The sequence below is a fragment of the Pararge aegeria genome, chromosome 10 (assembly GCF_905163445.1).
Source record: "Pararge aegeria chromosome 10, ilParAegt1.1, whole genome shotgun sequence".
Lineage (NCBI taxonomy): Eukaryota > Metazoa > Arthropoda > Insecta > Lepidoptera > Nymphalidae > Pararge > Pararge aegeria.
This window is the reverse complement of record NC_053189.1, coordinates 3,818,837-3,834,687: the sequence shown is the minus strand read 5'-3', so window position 1 is coordinate 3,834,687 and position 15,851 is coordinate 3,818,837. Positions and strand designations below refer to the sequence as shown.

Sequence of the window (15,851 nt, the reverse complement as noted above, 5' to 3'; positions counted from 1 at the left end):
ATAGCAGATAGTATAATGATTTATTATACAACTTCTGTATAAAAACTACAAATTATAAAAATAGTTGATTAAATCAAAAGTAAACAAAATAACTGCTAAGAATAACTAAGATATCATCATCATCATCAAACCATTATGATGAAGGCTTTGAGCCGTAGTCCACCACTCTGGCCAAGTTCGGATTGGTAGATTTCACTGGCCCTTGAAAACATTAATGAGAACTCTCAGGCATGCACGTTACCTCATGATTTTTGCCTTCCCCGTTTAATCGTAAAACAATAAATAAACAAAGAAAATATATACTACTACACATCGACATCGAGTCCCACGTAGCTTGAGTTATGGGCAGTAAGATGACTGATGAATATTTCTTTGAACAATACACAGATCAACACCCAGACACTGAGAAACACTCATGTTCATCGCACAAACACTTTCTAGTTGTAGGAATCGAACCCACAGCCCTGGAACTAAGTTGGGGCGCTGCCAACTGCGCCAATCGGGCGTCACAAAATTGCTTGAATTAAAATCGCAAATAACACCAAAAAGTGCGTGCCGGTGATCGAACTCGGTCCTACTGAAAAGGAATGCGAACCCACTAGGTTTATCACCGCTATGTGAGTTATAACAATTTTGTATTTTCTTGGTCTTATAGAAGCAGAAATAGTTGACAACAAGAAGGGTAATAACCCCAACCGTACAATGCAAGAAATAAAAAAGAAAATTGATAACATAGCAAACACTCTACTTACTCATTCATCTGTAAACAACAGAAGCTACGTTTTGAATTATCTCGAAAATAAATTGTTAAAGACAGCTGGAAAATTAGGGCTGAGCGGCAAAAAACATGTTCAGTTAGTATTGGAAGGAATTAAATTGAAAATACTTAATGGCATGAAAGATAAACAAACAACTAAAGTCCAAACCGAGAAAAAGAAAGTGAGCGAGAATGAGCAAAACGATCATCATAAAATGGTTACTGAAAATTCAAACAAGATCGAGTCACCAATAGAAAGTAAAGACAATTTGTATAATTCATCGGAAAATAAGCAAAGGTTTTTAAGCTCATACAAAGAAAATTTGCTAGAATTAGCTAGCGAGCAGTTCAATGAACTGCTTACGAAAAAAGAAGAGTCAAACAACTCTAGCCGAATTGATACACTGACACTTCAAAATGATGATAAAATCTCATTAAGCGATTATGGAAATTCTGTTAAATTGGATAAGAATATTCATATTTATAAGACATCGAATGTGCACAAAAGCTTCACGCAATTATCAGCCTGCCATGAATATGTCAATCGTACTTGCGAAGATGTAAAAAATATTAACCGCTTAAAATGTCTTTATGACGATAGCTATATAACATTAGATAAGTTGTGTGATGGAACCCCTGATTGTCCTTTCAAATGTGATGAAATCAATTGCTACTCACAAGGTAAGGCACTGTCGAGTATCTCGACTCGGGACATATGAAACAATTCGCGCAAGTTTCGTAATTTTTTTTCTATATTGACTGTGACTCTCTGTACACAGTACAATAACCTTTGTGTATTATTGCAGTGATGGAGAAGTTTCTCTATATTAAGCAGATTATGGCGAACTTAGAGCCAAAGTATTCAAATTGTTTTAAATTCGATTTCGGCAAATCTATGCTATCAAATCAAGCTAAGGTGCTTCAAAATGTACTCAATAAAGAATTAAATTTTAAAATGAAAGACATTGAATTGAATTCACTAAATGATAGAAATACGGCTGAGAAAAAACACAATTTCAAAGAGGATCGAGAGGCAAATAATATCGCCTTAGTTATCAGTACACTCGCACTCTCACTTGATGGTGCTTTATGTTCAAAGAAACTTAGTTTTGATACCCGTAGATCTAACGACTTTTTGGATATAGAACTAGAGAAGGAATTTGGGAAATCAATTGGTTCGCCCAAAAATTGTAAATGCAACAAAGAATTTTGTGTCAATTGTACGTTTTACTGCAAACGCCTCTGCCGACAACATAATAGTTTAACTAATTGGAATTGTGGATCTATAAATGGCAAAGCTATGATCTCCCTAAACCTTCTGTGTGATGGGAAATTAGACTGTTTCGATGAAAGTGACGAAGAAGGATGCGTTTTAGGTAAGATTATTTCGAATTCATTGTATTTTAATTCAACTTTATTGTATTTATAATGTTTTCAATAATTATGAATTAATTATTAAAATATCTCAAAGGTATTGGTTACGCAAAATTTGAAGCACGCGAAATGTTTAGTAATATTTACAACATGCTGCAGTTGAAAGCGTCCAAGCAACGTCACCCATATCACAAAAAGTACCTATACCTAAGCAATTCAATAAAGAAACTGCAAGAACTTACCATGAAAGCTGTACCGAACCTAGAAACAATAAAGAAAGTAAGAGATAAGTGCTATACAATGTTGAGAACAATATATACGGACACAGTAAAGCAGTCCGATATCAGAAATGATCCAGAAGAAGAATATTCTTTCTTAATATCCATCAATCATAACTTAGGAACAGCACTAAAGCGTTCTCACACGGGCAATATTAACGTAATGGGCAATGGATGCCATTGTAGAAATGGGAGCTGCTCTGTGTCATTTTGCACAAAAAAATGTGCGAAGGCATGTGCTGTAGAACCCAAACTAACAAAATATCACTGCGGACAATCTTTCGAATCTGTAGAAGTGGAAAAAGTTTGTGATGGAGTAAAGGATTGCAGTGACGGGATGGATGAAATTAATTGTAAAACAGGTAATTAGTTCTATTTAAGTTCTAATAACCTGTCAATATTTAATAATTTCCTTTCAAATTTAATCTCATAATAATTTGTATCATCATTTCAGATGAAATATGTCGTCGACACCACCTGGTAGTCTTACAACACAATTTGCAAAGAATTGGAGATCATTTAAAAGGAACTGCTTTAGGAGAGCTGTTGACTTCCTGGAAATTGAAAGTAATTTCGTCACTCAATTTATTTTTTTACGTCTATCTATTAAGTAATCATAATCATTTACAGCGTGCTCTACATACAGTCTTCACATCCCCCATCATTCTCTTGTCACCGGTGCATCCTGGAGGGCGTCCCACACGATTCCTTGTTCGCGTTCATAAAGCGTATTTTTAAATCCTTAAATCGTCATCATCTTTTGCCAGTTTATGCTGCACTGCTGGGCAGAGACCTCTCTCATTCATCTCTTATTAATTATGGGATAGCGGTACGATAAGGGCTATAACCCTTATCGTTCACGCTGTTTTATTGTGAGCTGACGAACTTTAAAGATAATCATGCCATATTAGTGATATTAACTGAGTGACATTAATCAAACGAAGCATAATTATTTTTTCATTCAAACTAATTCAAAACATTCTACTCGTAAGTGTTTACTTATGACCACTACCATTTTTGAATATAAAAGACCGAAGTGCATAGTACCCACGGTAGGCGACGCGTATCCAATAAAGTGACAGGAGTCACTTGATTTTACTTTTACATCTGTGTCTGATTTCTTTCGGTAAAAATTATGGCAATGGTTTATTAAATTAGTGTTTCGGTTTCACAGATGAGACTCAGAGACAGTAGGTAAATAATGTACCTTTAAAGCATTTGAAGTATTATTTCAGTTTTCATTCACACGTTATACATAAGAATTAGTGGGCCGTCCCGGAAATAGCTAATCCCGTGTTCCGTAGCTGAACATACTTACAACTAAACGATGGAGGCTGTGAAGTTTAAAATCTATGCGGCTAAACCATAACCATTGATTATAGGTAATTTCTACTTTAAAAGTAGCAGAAAAAAATGAGAGACCTTCCCCACAAGAAATGAAGATAATTATCGAGGATATAATAAAGGACCTAGTTGTAACATACGGCTCCGTTGAGAAATATAGACGGAGCAGCCCAGATTACGCCTTGGGGGAGTTTTTAGATATTTCTCAAATCATTTTGGAATCTATTAAATCATGTAGAAAATAAATGTCATTATCATCAACCGCAGCCTATTAACATCCCACTGCTGGGCACAGACCTCGTTTCTCATAAGACAGTTTTAGAGCATAGTCCCACCACGCTGCTTCAATGCGGGGTTGTGGGCTTAAACAACTACTACCACAAGTTAAGTCATAATAATCGGGACCTGCAGCTTAACTTGCTCTGCGAGGAACGAAGGTTGATACCGCCATTTCCCCAACTTCAGACTGGTACTGAAATCCTTTAAAAGAAAAAACACAATATCAATCAATTTCTGTTTCGACCCGGGATTCGCACCAAGAGCTTCGTGATCAGTAGTTGAACATTCCAATTACTACACCAACGATACAGTTATAAATTGGTAACTCAGAAAATTTTAAGAAAATAGTGCTAGATAATAGTAGAGAAAACACATATAATAGACAATAAGGTACAAGGTATAATTCGGCGGCCTTATCGCTATATAGAGATCTCTTCCAGGCAACCGAAGGCATACGAGAAAATGCTATAGGCTGTAGTATTCTACACTGAAAACATTTTGAAAAGGACTACTTTAAAACTTGTAAAATTAGTTTCGTTTATAGATTTTTGTACAATTAATCGAACAAAAGGATGTATTGACTGCCGATATTCAAACAGTTAGTTTATTTAATACTCAAATACCCAATTAATCGAATTTAAGGATGCATTGATTGCCTATGGTTGAACGGATAGTTTTCTTAACACTTAAATGTTAATTAATCGAACTAAGGATGCATAGACTGCTTATGGTTAACAGTTAGTTTACTTAAAACTCAAATATCCAATTAATTGAAATAAGGATGCATTGACTGCCTATAGTTAATAGTTATACCTTTTTTTGGAAGGGGTGGTGGACAAGCTTTATTGCTACCTCCGACCCTTGGGCAGGACGGAGGTTATGTGGAACTGCCCCCTGTAAAGGGGGTATACCCAAACTAAAAACCACCACGGCATGTCCCTCTTGTTGGCTTTGTTAGACGCCCGGGGAACCCGTTGTATACCTCCCGGACGATATAGTTATACCTACAGTGAGTGACTTAAAACTCAAATACCATTTAATCGAACTTACGGATGCATTGCATTCGTATAACAGTTAGTTTACATTAAAGAATTGTCAAGGCGTATAAAATAATTAGAACATCATTAATTTCACCCAAAAATATCATAAGTTGATTATCAGAATAATATCAATTAGCACAGTTGATACGAGTTACAGTTATAGCACATTATCTATATAATGAGTCAGGTAATACAGTTGGTACATAAGCTATTGTAGATTTGATACCTCATCAGTTGTTAGTGAGACGCGATCGTGAAAAGATGGCAGGTGAGTGCCGTAGATATTAAGTACATTTACTGATAAGATTACAAAACTAGAATATACTGGGCGTATGTTCATACGTCACCTATTTTTCATAAAATAAAAGCAGTGGCCTTGAGTCATAGTAAATACATTTTCTTTACGCCTGATTATAATCGAGATAAAAATAATATTTTACAGTCTATTTTCCTTTGATGGAAAATAATATTGGCAAATCGCAGGTTTTACTAAAACGTGATTTGTAAGTGCTATAAGACCTTTTATGTGTCGGTATATTTTATTATTTAAACTCTTTATTAGTACACCACTACACATTTAGTAAAATAAAGGACGAATAGAGAGAAACACAAAAACTACAGTAAAATACAAAAAGCGGCCTTATCGCTTAAAAGCGATCTCTGCTAGGCAACCTTAGGATTAGGACAACAAGAGCGCGAAATAGGTGGTGTTAATTTATTATAAGCCTACATTCAAATAACTACATACGAAAACATAAACGTATATGTGTAATGCAAACAATAAAAATAAGCGCATGGCATAAATACTTATGCAAAAGACAATTTTATCAAATGCAATTTAAGTATAAAAATAATGTAATATGTTTAAATAGTACCTACTTAGGTACCGACGCCGAGCAGGCATTCTGACCGGCTATATAATTAAATATACCTATAAAAGATAAACGTAATCCTTCATTATTATCATAAATCCGTTACCGACTAACTACAGGGCACAGGTTCCCTTTATAGCTAGCTCACTACGGTGGCCAAGTCGATTTGGTAGACTTTACACACCCACAGACCGAACATTATAAATAACTCTCAGACGTGCTAGTTTTTACACAATGTTTTACTTCCCTGTTAAAGCACGTGATGTTTAAATGCTTCAATTAAGAACGCACATACCTCCGAAAAGAACTTACCTGAAATCAAAAATGTTTTGGGATATTGGGACGCTAAAAATTTAGTCCACACCAAACCGGAATTTTAAATAAGTATATATAAAGACTTGTGAAATAAGTAAATATACCTACCTGCGTACATATACTACTGTAGGTACGTATTGATTTCATTCTATGTAATATGTATGCGCCATGTATTCATTGAAAATACACTTTTGTAAGAAAACAGACAATGAACGTAGAAGATGAATTATTATGCAAATAGAAAATATACGTCAATATAACACAATATACCTTAAGCTACATCCACACTGATTCGTTTATCTAAGATAAAATTATTGATTTAAATATTTCTTAGACCTAGCGTCCATTAGGTCACCGTATAATCACAATAGCGACCCTCTTACTTATGACTATCTATTGCTCGCGACGTTTTATTACTTTCTTCAGTTATGCAAATCATTGAGACGTTACGTTGCTGCTTGAAAGAGGGACGTAAAACGCGATATATGATAAGTTAGCAATTCTGCTCAACGTGCCACACTCATTTTAATCATGAACTTAAATAATTCATTGTACTTAAATTGTAAAAAAGTATAGGTTTACGTGGCCTCATTGGTCTAGACCAACTGGTTAGAATTCGAATATGGCCCCTAAGAGCATGAGTGTAAAAGCGACAGAAAATTCTGTCAAGTTTGTGTAGTAAAAATCCAGAAATATAAAATTGGCAATCCATCCCCTTGCATCATGTTACTTGTTAGACAGCCCTGGTTCGAATATCTATCAGTCTTGGTTGGAAAATTTTATTCCCTGAGTAAAAATATTTTTTTCAACATCAGTTGATAAAATGTTTGTATGTCGTACACAGGTAGGTAGCAAGGTTTTTTTTAGCATCCCGCGGGAACCGTTTTCGAGTGCTTTCCCGAAATTATAAAGTATCTTTAGGATGCAAAGTATCAGTGTATAATATGTCTTTAAAATCGATGCATTGGTAGAGCTGAATATAGGTAAAAAACGAATGAACAAAAAGTAGGTTATCCTTAGGGAGATAAACATAAGATTATACCATTGCGGACTTTTAAGATACAATTCCGTTGTACTTGCATAAATTTTATCTATATCATTAGGTTTAGCCAGCGTTTGTAACGGGAGCGCACAAAAATATGTTTGTTAACTCACATTACAAATCTTTGAAATACTTGACTTTAAATGCTTTATTATGCATATGAACTACATAAAACCCTTCATCTCAAATCGCTCTCTCTATTGCTGAAAACTGCATTTAAAACCGTTTCTTAGTTCAAAAAATCTAAACGACTTTTCATTATACGATATAAAGACAAATATAATATGGCAGAGGCCAGAGACACGAATCGATCTACATTTTACTGTAATTTTACTGTAACATCGTGTCCCAAAAATTGGACTTGACGTCTGGTGACCCGAGAGCTGGCGCTTATTTAGCCTAACGGCTAAGTCTAGCAATTCAAAGGGGCAATAGCGCCAGCATTTTGGGTCACCAGACGTCAAAACCAATTTTAGGGACACGATGATAATAAAATTACAATAAAATCTAGATCGATTCGTGTCTCTGCCAATGCTAGTTCATGCCCACAAGTGAACAGTTAGACAGCTTTTATTTTTTGTAAATGTTGGTTTGTAATTACATATTATAATATTGGAAGTATATTAAGGCCTACTTGAAATAAATGATATTATATTTTTACCGTTGTAACTTTTATGATATAAATTCAAAAAGTTAGTGTGCACAAGTCTCTGTTTTTTCCAACCTTGTTAATACAAGAGCGTGGTGCATCATTTTTCATTTCGTGTTCTCGTTGCGTTTGTTCAAGTGTTACAATAAGTATATTATAGTTACTTATTAGGTTATATTTCTAGAAACAATATGAAGTTTTAGTAGCGATTAAAGTTTGAACACGCAAATACGTATTCTTAAAACATAGGAATAAGTAATGGACATATTTTATTGAAGCATGAACAATACACATAGTAGAAATATAATAAAGAAAGTTAGATAGAGAGGTACAATTGGATTTTGGATGTGTGGCCATAATCATAAACTCATCACCGGCTAGTAGCACAATATAGAGCACGGGTCTCTCAGAATGAGAAGGGTTTAGACCGTAGTCCACTTTACTGGTGTGGATTGGTAGACTTTACACGAGTTAAAAAATCTCTGCAATGTTCTCAACATTGCAGAGAACTCTCAGACATGGAGTTTTCCTTCACGGTTGAATAGCACATAACTCTGAAAAGTTAGAGGCGGAAGATCGAACTGGGCCCCCTCGAAACTGAAGCCGAAACCTTACCCATTAGGCTTCAAATATACCTTAGCTTAAAATATACTAAAAAATTTAACCATCATCCTACTAACTACTACTAATCCTACTATATAATGTTATAAATTTAAAAGCGTGGATGTTCGTTTCTTAATCCATCGAAAGTTGACATGCATGTAGCCTTTGACATGGAAAAGAACATGGGCTACCTTTTATCCCGATTCCTTTAGTAGTTCTCGAGGGAAAATTTAAAATGGTTTACCAGCTAAGCCGCGGGCGGACAGATTCGAAATTTGGTATGCATGTCACCTATGCTACGGAAAAGGACATGTACTCGTACATTCTATACCGATCTCTCAATAATTCCCGCGGTAGGATTAAAAATTGTAACAATTCTGAAGTCCAAGCAGACGAAGTCGCGAGCTTCTGCTAGTTTTGAATAATTAAGAAAAAGCTAGTTTAAGAAAAAGGATTACTATTTTGAAAAGGAATATTTCTGATGTCTTTGAAAACATTTATATAATATAGCGATACATGTGTTCCAATTTGACATTTTATTTTCACTATCTATACGTAGAACTTTTTGTCTGGTGGGAGGCTTCTTCCGTGGCTGCTTACCACCCGACCGACGACAAAGAAGTTTAGCGTCCCGCTAAGAGATTTAGCGTTCCATAACGATGTTGGGTAGGAACGATTAGGAGTATTCTTTAAATATAACTGCCATACTCCCGTTAGCCCGCTACCATCTTAGACTGCATGATCACTTGACAGCAATTGAGATTGCAGTCGAAGGCTAACTTGTTGTGTATATAACTAAAATTAAAAAATAGAAGGAACTCTGTGCTCAAGTTAGACCTTGAATGCAATCTTACCATTTTGTAATTGACGGTGCAGGCAAAGATGGTATCGGGCTAACCTGCTAGAGACATGGCAGTTATTTTAAGTCCTTAAACACCATTACGCGGGAGTGTGGTAGGATGATACCGGCGATCTTGCTGGTAGGGTAGTAGCCATGGCCGAAGCCACCCACAAAGCCATAGAAAATTCAGAAATTATATTTTCACGAATTAAAAATACTTAAATTTAGCAGCAATGATGTAAGATTGCGTCACCTTTATTTGTACATAAAATATGTGTATTGATAAGTAATTAATTCTTACCCGACAATTATTTATCAACAGATACCTACAGCAATACCAAAATTTTCAGTAATTTTATATATTATTCACGGACAAATTTTGATAATACCTTATCATGTGGCAACAGAGCATAGGCGGGTTATTAGGAAAATTGATGACTAAAATGGTTACATTCTGATATCACTGTACAATTCATATCAATTTGGTACGATAAAAGCAAAAACTTGCTGCATTTTTTATTACAATAAAATCAATGAATACTGTTAAATTTCCTATTCAAATTAGTATGGTTATTACTGTTTTTTCCCATGGTAATAACAACCATAATCATAGCCACAACAGTAACGTAACGTAAAATACTAAAATTTTACGTTACGTTACGGTTGTGGTATCTTTATGCAGACACGTCACAACATAAATCGCATAGCTTGCAGAGGAGACAAAAGGACTAACGGTTTTTTCTCTATTTACTCTTATCTTCATAGTTAGATTTTGGGTAGGTTCAATAGAACAGCTATATATCTACATCATAATTTAACTTCCAACATTAACATAAATATGAATTCGTCACTTATGGAGAAAATCATCCTAAAGTTTATGAGTAAGTGTAGAGCAGGAATAGGGTATGCAGATAAGATGTCTTTTCTTTATCCATACCTTATTTACACACATAGAGATCTCTCATAGTCATTGTGATAAGCATTTTCTCATAAATGTGCACACAAACATCATAATGAACAGAATGTGCTACTATAATTAGAAAAAAGTAATGGAGAATCATGACAAATACTGACATGAAAACATTTCAGACTTATCAAATCAGTACGGAACTCTGTTTTTAGAGGCATGAAGACAAGAAATAATTACCCAGAAAGTTAGGTCACCTATAAAGTAAAGTTTACTAAAAGCAGAAGAGATTCCATCGACTGAAGTCCCTCTAAAACAGGAAACCAAACCAGAAAATATGATGTCTATCGTTTTCATTTTATTGCAAATTATTAAAAGTGCTTAGGTATATAATAATAAAGAAAGTTTTAAAGACGAGGAGGCCTAAATACCGAAACATAAAATCAAACGCTTGATTACGAAATTTGTTACGCAGATAAATATTACGGTTGGGGTGGTATGCCGCCGCCACACGGCTACCCTTCTGGACCGCCTGGATCTGGCGCCCCCGGTCACCCTCCCCAAACTTATCCCTATGGCCCAGGAGTCGTATTCTACCCAGTCCATCCAGCATACTTCTACCCGCCACATCCCCACCCTCCATACCCCCCACCCCCTGACACGGTCCAAGTAGTTGAATCCCCACCAGAAGAGCCTGAATTACCCGGAGAGACAGTCGAGTTACCTTGGAGTAAGTTATCCGGGTTTGAAAAGTCGAAACAATCACGTAATCTTTCCTTAGGAAGTAACTAGTTACTAAGTTACTGAGAAATAGCATTATAAATTGTCTTGATTATTTCTAGAATTAACCAAGCATGAAATGTATACATCATGCTATAAAGATTACGCGATTGTTGACAAGATTGAATTCAAAAAGGTTAAGGAGATGACACCTTGGCTGCATCAGTTCTTGAATAGTCATAAACCAATGTTAAAAAAAAAAAAAAACAAAACCTAAAGACTTTAGGTTACTAAACTTCGTATACTCCAGTTTTATGCTAAAACATTATTAAAGAAAACCAATAATCAATTATTTGGTTTTAGAATACGAATGCTTATTTATTATTATCTAAGCTTGGGTTTAAGCCAAGGTGTTATCTCCTGAAGTTTTCCGCGTACCGTCAGCCAATGTTGGGACTTGGGCCAATCCTCTCTATGGTTCCTTATTTCCTTTCCTTCCCTTTTCTTCCTGACCCTTTGTTACTACAACTAACAAATACTTAACGTTGCCTGCACACTATACTTGATTAATATAAAAATATAAACCATAAAGAGTTTTGGCCTTTGCTTTTGTGTTGTTAATCCATTGAAATATACGAAAAATAACGCAACTCGTTGTTTCATTCCTAATAATATATTATCAGCAGATAAAAAATACTGATTGTAAAGCATAATATGATAAAAAAACTGATATGTGCAGTAACGCTATTATCGAAAAATATTATTTGATAAATCGTACACAATATTCATTTTAAGCCAATCCTTTATTTTTCATTGAATGATTAGTTATTAGTAATAATTTATTTATTTCAAAAAAGCGGTTTATCATACCATTAACCATCGTGATTATTAGTATTATTGTGGCTTACCAATATTATCCTTATTTTTGTGATCAGAGTTCCCGATCATATATAATAAGATCACTTATTCACGGTATTATGTATAAAGTTCTTACTATAATAGAACGAACAAATATATTCGATTCTAGCTGAGTCATTTGATAAATAACTTTAAAAGCAAAATACATAAATTCAAATGTGAATACGCTAAAGAATACTTCACGACAGTAAAAACGTAAAATTCTTGGAAGACAAAGCATATATTTGAATGGCGAGTGGGGATTCCTTGCCTGAGTCCCTGATTCACACGCAAATACCAAATACATGCTTCACAAGCTTCGTAGCCTATTCCTATATAATAATAGATACCCATTTGGTTTCACACAAATTATAAACTCACACAATGTAAAAGTATGACCATCTTAATAACAGAGAAACAGTGAAAAAATTATGTAAGAATTTGTTGTAAACCTCCTTTGAAGTCATAAAGTTAACGAAGTTATAATGTGTTCCAGGCACATACCGTTGGGTCCCAGCATGTTTAAGCCAAAGGAGTATCCCCATGGGAGCTCTACGCGTAGGCACGGACGCGGACGGCGATGAGATCTACGCAGGCAGAGCTCATCACGAAGGCGATATCCTCCCAGCGAAAGTTATTCCTACCAAGAATGCGTGCTACATCCCCTATGGTGGTGAAGAAGTCCTAAAGGACCAGTTCGAGGTAAATAAATGCACGCTTCTAACATGGTAATTCATCATTTATGAAACAAGAGTGGTGACAACATCATCATCATCACTTAAACCGATTGACGTCCACTCCTGGACGTAGGTCTATTGTTAGGAGTTCCAAAATCTACGGTACCAGCGACTAGATTGATGTCTGTCGGTCCACGTTGTTGTGGTCCCAAGGTGCTTAAAAAAGAGATGTTGCCAACCGGTTTTAGCTTTTATTCGTCCTCCATACATACAATAGGATCAGGATTACATATCTTGTTTGAAGACCGCCAGTCTGAGGAATGAGAGAGGAGAGAGAAGATATTTAACATGACTGACATGACTCTGGTCACGTCTGGTTGAAAGCTTCGGCTTATGAATTTACCGCAAATGAGATATGAGAGCAATAACTGTCATACCCCTTCTAAGTTAGCACTCTCCTATCTTAGACCGCATCTTCCGATAATTTTCGATATTGAGGAATTGACAGACCTTGAATGGAGAGGTGTAAAAATGTAGATCGCAAATTTAATCTTTTCCGCATTTAATGTTCAAATTCCGGAGCGTATTTAGCTTACCTCCATCTTCAAAGCCATGCCAGTGCATAAAAGTTAACAGGGTTTTCGCGATCTTTGAATTGCGATCTTGATCGCATACTAACAACTTTAATTACTTGTAAATAGTATTTCATATTTTCATCATGGTTTTTAGGTGCTGGTGCCAGCAATGTTCTCTTGGCAGTTCTCCACCGGCGGCAACGTACCCCCGGGTGCAGTTGAGGCCGGTATGACCGCTGATGGCGAGAAACTCTACTTCGGAAGAGTTACACACGATGGCTGCACTACTCCAGGAAAGGTAGGCTTTTACTACAGTTTCCTTCTTATCTTATACTAGCTTCTGCCCGTGACTTCGTCTGCGTGGACTTCAGAATTGGTTCTAAAGGTTCGCTCGTTAAAAATGTTTAATCCTACCACGGAAACTATTTCAGAGATCGATATAACAAGTGTATGTCCTTTTCCATAACATTGGTGACATGCAATTTCAAAGCTGTCTGGAGAAAGAGAGAAAGTCATCGGGATAAAAGAGTCAGGAGAAAGGAATCGGGATAAAATATAGCTTACTTTTCATGTCAATGGCCAAATTTCATCAAAATCCGTAGAGTCGTTTTTGCGTTATTGAGTAACAAACATCCACACTTTCACATTTATAAAATTAACTAGGATTTCTTTTAACATCTACGTAATACGTATGCATAAGTAAATTTATTTCCTCATTTATCAACCCATTGCCGATCCACGGGGCATGGGTCTCCTCCCAGAAAGAGATGGGTTCAGGCTGTAGTCCACCACGCTGGCCCAGTGCTGATTGGTGGACTTGACACGCCTTTAAAATAATTATGACGCGGTCTCAAGCATCCCGCATGCTCCGGTGTCCGGTTCCTAACGGTGTCTTTTCTTTACGCTTTGAGCAAGTGATATTTAATTTCTTAAAACGCACATAACTTAGAAAAGTTAGAATTGCGTGCGAATTCGAACTCGGCCCCCCGAAAGTGAAATCGGAGTCCTACCCTATCTATCAACGCTTTGAGAGATAAGTGCCAGTATGTAATTTCATTTTAATCTCCATTTCAGATTCACCAGAGCCACGGTGTTTGCTACTACCCGTTCGACGGCGAAGAGAGGAGCTCCGCCGAATACGAGTGCCTCGTCCTTTTCTAAAGCCATAAGTGTAACAAAGATAGTTTGAGTGTCATATCAGGGATAATTTATTATAAGCAAAGAAAGAGAGGATTCTTCAATTAAGTATTTTGTACCAAATAATTACTTATCGCATTTCCACAAGAAATAGTAAATAATCTAAATAATACATATAAAAACTCCAGTATTTTTTCTTGTCAATTATAAAGCATCGTTTAAACATGTTTTAGATTAAGTCAGTTTATAATTAAATAACAAACCATGTAATTTAAGCAAATGAAAAAATAGTTAAAGTGCCATCAAAAGGCACTTCAATAATAGTCTTGAAATATATTTTGCATACATTTGTAGTTTGTTTTTTATTTACCAGCAGGTGTTATGTAAAAAGAGCACCGAAGCAGTACTTAGTGGTATCTATCTGGTTTGTTGTATAGTCTAATGCATTGTGTTATGAAAATTAAGCTTAATTTGCTATACTCCGCGAACAGCATTAGAATTTGTATGATGTAATTTATAATTACTTCAATCCGTATACTCCACACCAAATTACAATGAATAATTGTAATATTCATTGTAAAGTCAACATCTCCTGAGGATGCTCCGGTTTCGGAGCGAAACGTGCGTAGAGGGTACATTGCCGAGTATCTGTTTGGTGTAGAGTATGCGGATTGAAGTAATTATAAATTTCACCATACAGATTCTCCTGCTGTTCGCGGAGTACATCAAATTAAGCGTAATTTTCATAATATATTATGGATTTCCACAAAGTAACGCCTGATTCTATGCAATAATGCATTGTCAGTACTTCAGCGCTCTTTTTATGTGGTGTTGCGGGTAGAAAGATTGTGACTAGGCATCCTCGGCCTATGCATTTTTCAATGCTGGGCAAACGCCGCCTTTCCCACAACAGAAACAGGGTCTATTTCGAAGTCCTCTACGATGCACTAATTTGGAATGGTGAACTTATAACGATTACTATTCCATATAAGTAATAAAACCTTCATAAATATGGTGGTATGGTATGATATGGTGGACTTGGTGGTATGGGTGGCAATGCTATTACCGTAATCAATTTAGTTATTAAAACTTCAATAATGTATCTAAAAAGTTAAGTTAACCACAATTCTTCAGACGATTATGAATCGACGAATGATCTTTTTTATAGGCACAAGTCTTGTCTCTCATAAGAAGACGGTTTTCGAGCATATACCCACCACGCTGTTCCAATGCGAGTTGGTGGACTTTAACGATTATTATTACAAGTTAGTGATAATAACAAATAATAATAACGTGCTCTTCGAGGTACGAGGTTGATCCCGCGAGCTCCGAACCTCGGACTGATACTGAAAATTATTTTACATAAAATACACAATGTTTGGCCCGGATCGGGGATCTCGTGATTACCACTAAACCAACGAACGTTAAAGTCGAATCGTAGTAGAAAGATAGAAGACATGCCGTTTGGTCACGGCACATTAGAATACAGATTTCACCACCCTGTCTTTCCGCGAGTGTCGTACGAGGCGACAATGGGAATATCA

General features: G+C 35.9%; 1 protein-coding gene across 1 annotated transcript; it reads left to right on the top strand.

The window, feature by feature from the left end:
* Positions 1-1,721: 1,721 nt before the first annotated feature.
* On the top strand, positions 1,722-14,660 carry LOC120627015 (the record flags this gene model as incomplete). Its single annotated transcript, XM_039894853.1, has 9 exons — positions 1,722-2,133; positions 2,229-2,771; positions 2,864-2,976; positions 3,792-3,987; positions 5,290-5,340; positions 10,777-11,031; positions 12,415-12,620; positions 13,325-13,468; positions 14,245-14,660. Coding segments are annotated over 9 exons (2,007 nt in total), but the record flags the coding sequence as incomplete, so codon positions are not given.
* Between the last annotated feature and the right edge of the window lie 1,191 nt (positions 14,661-15,851).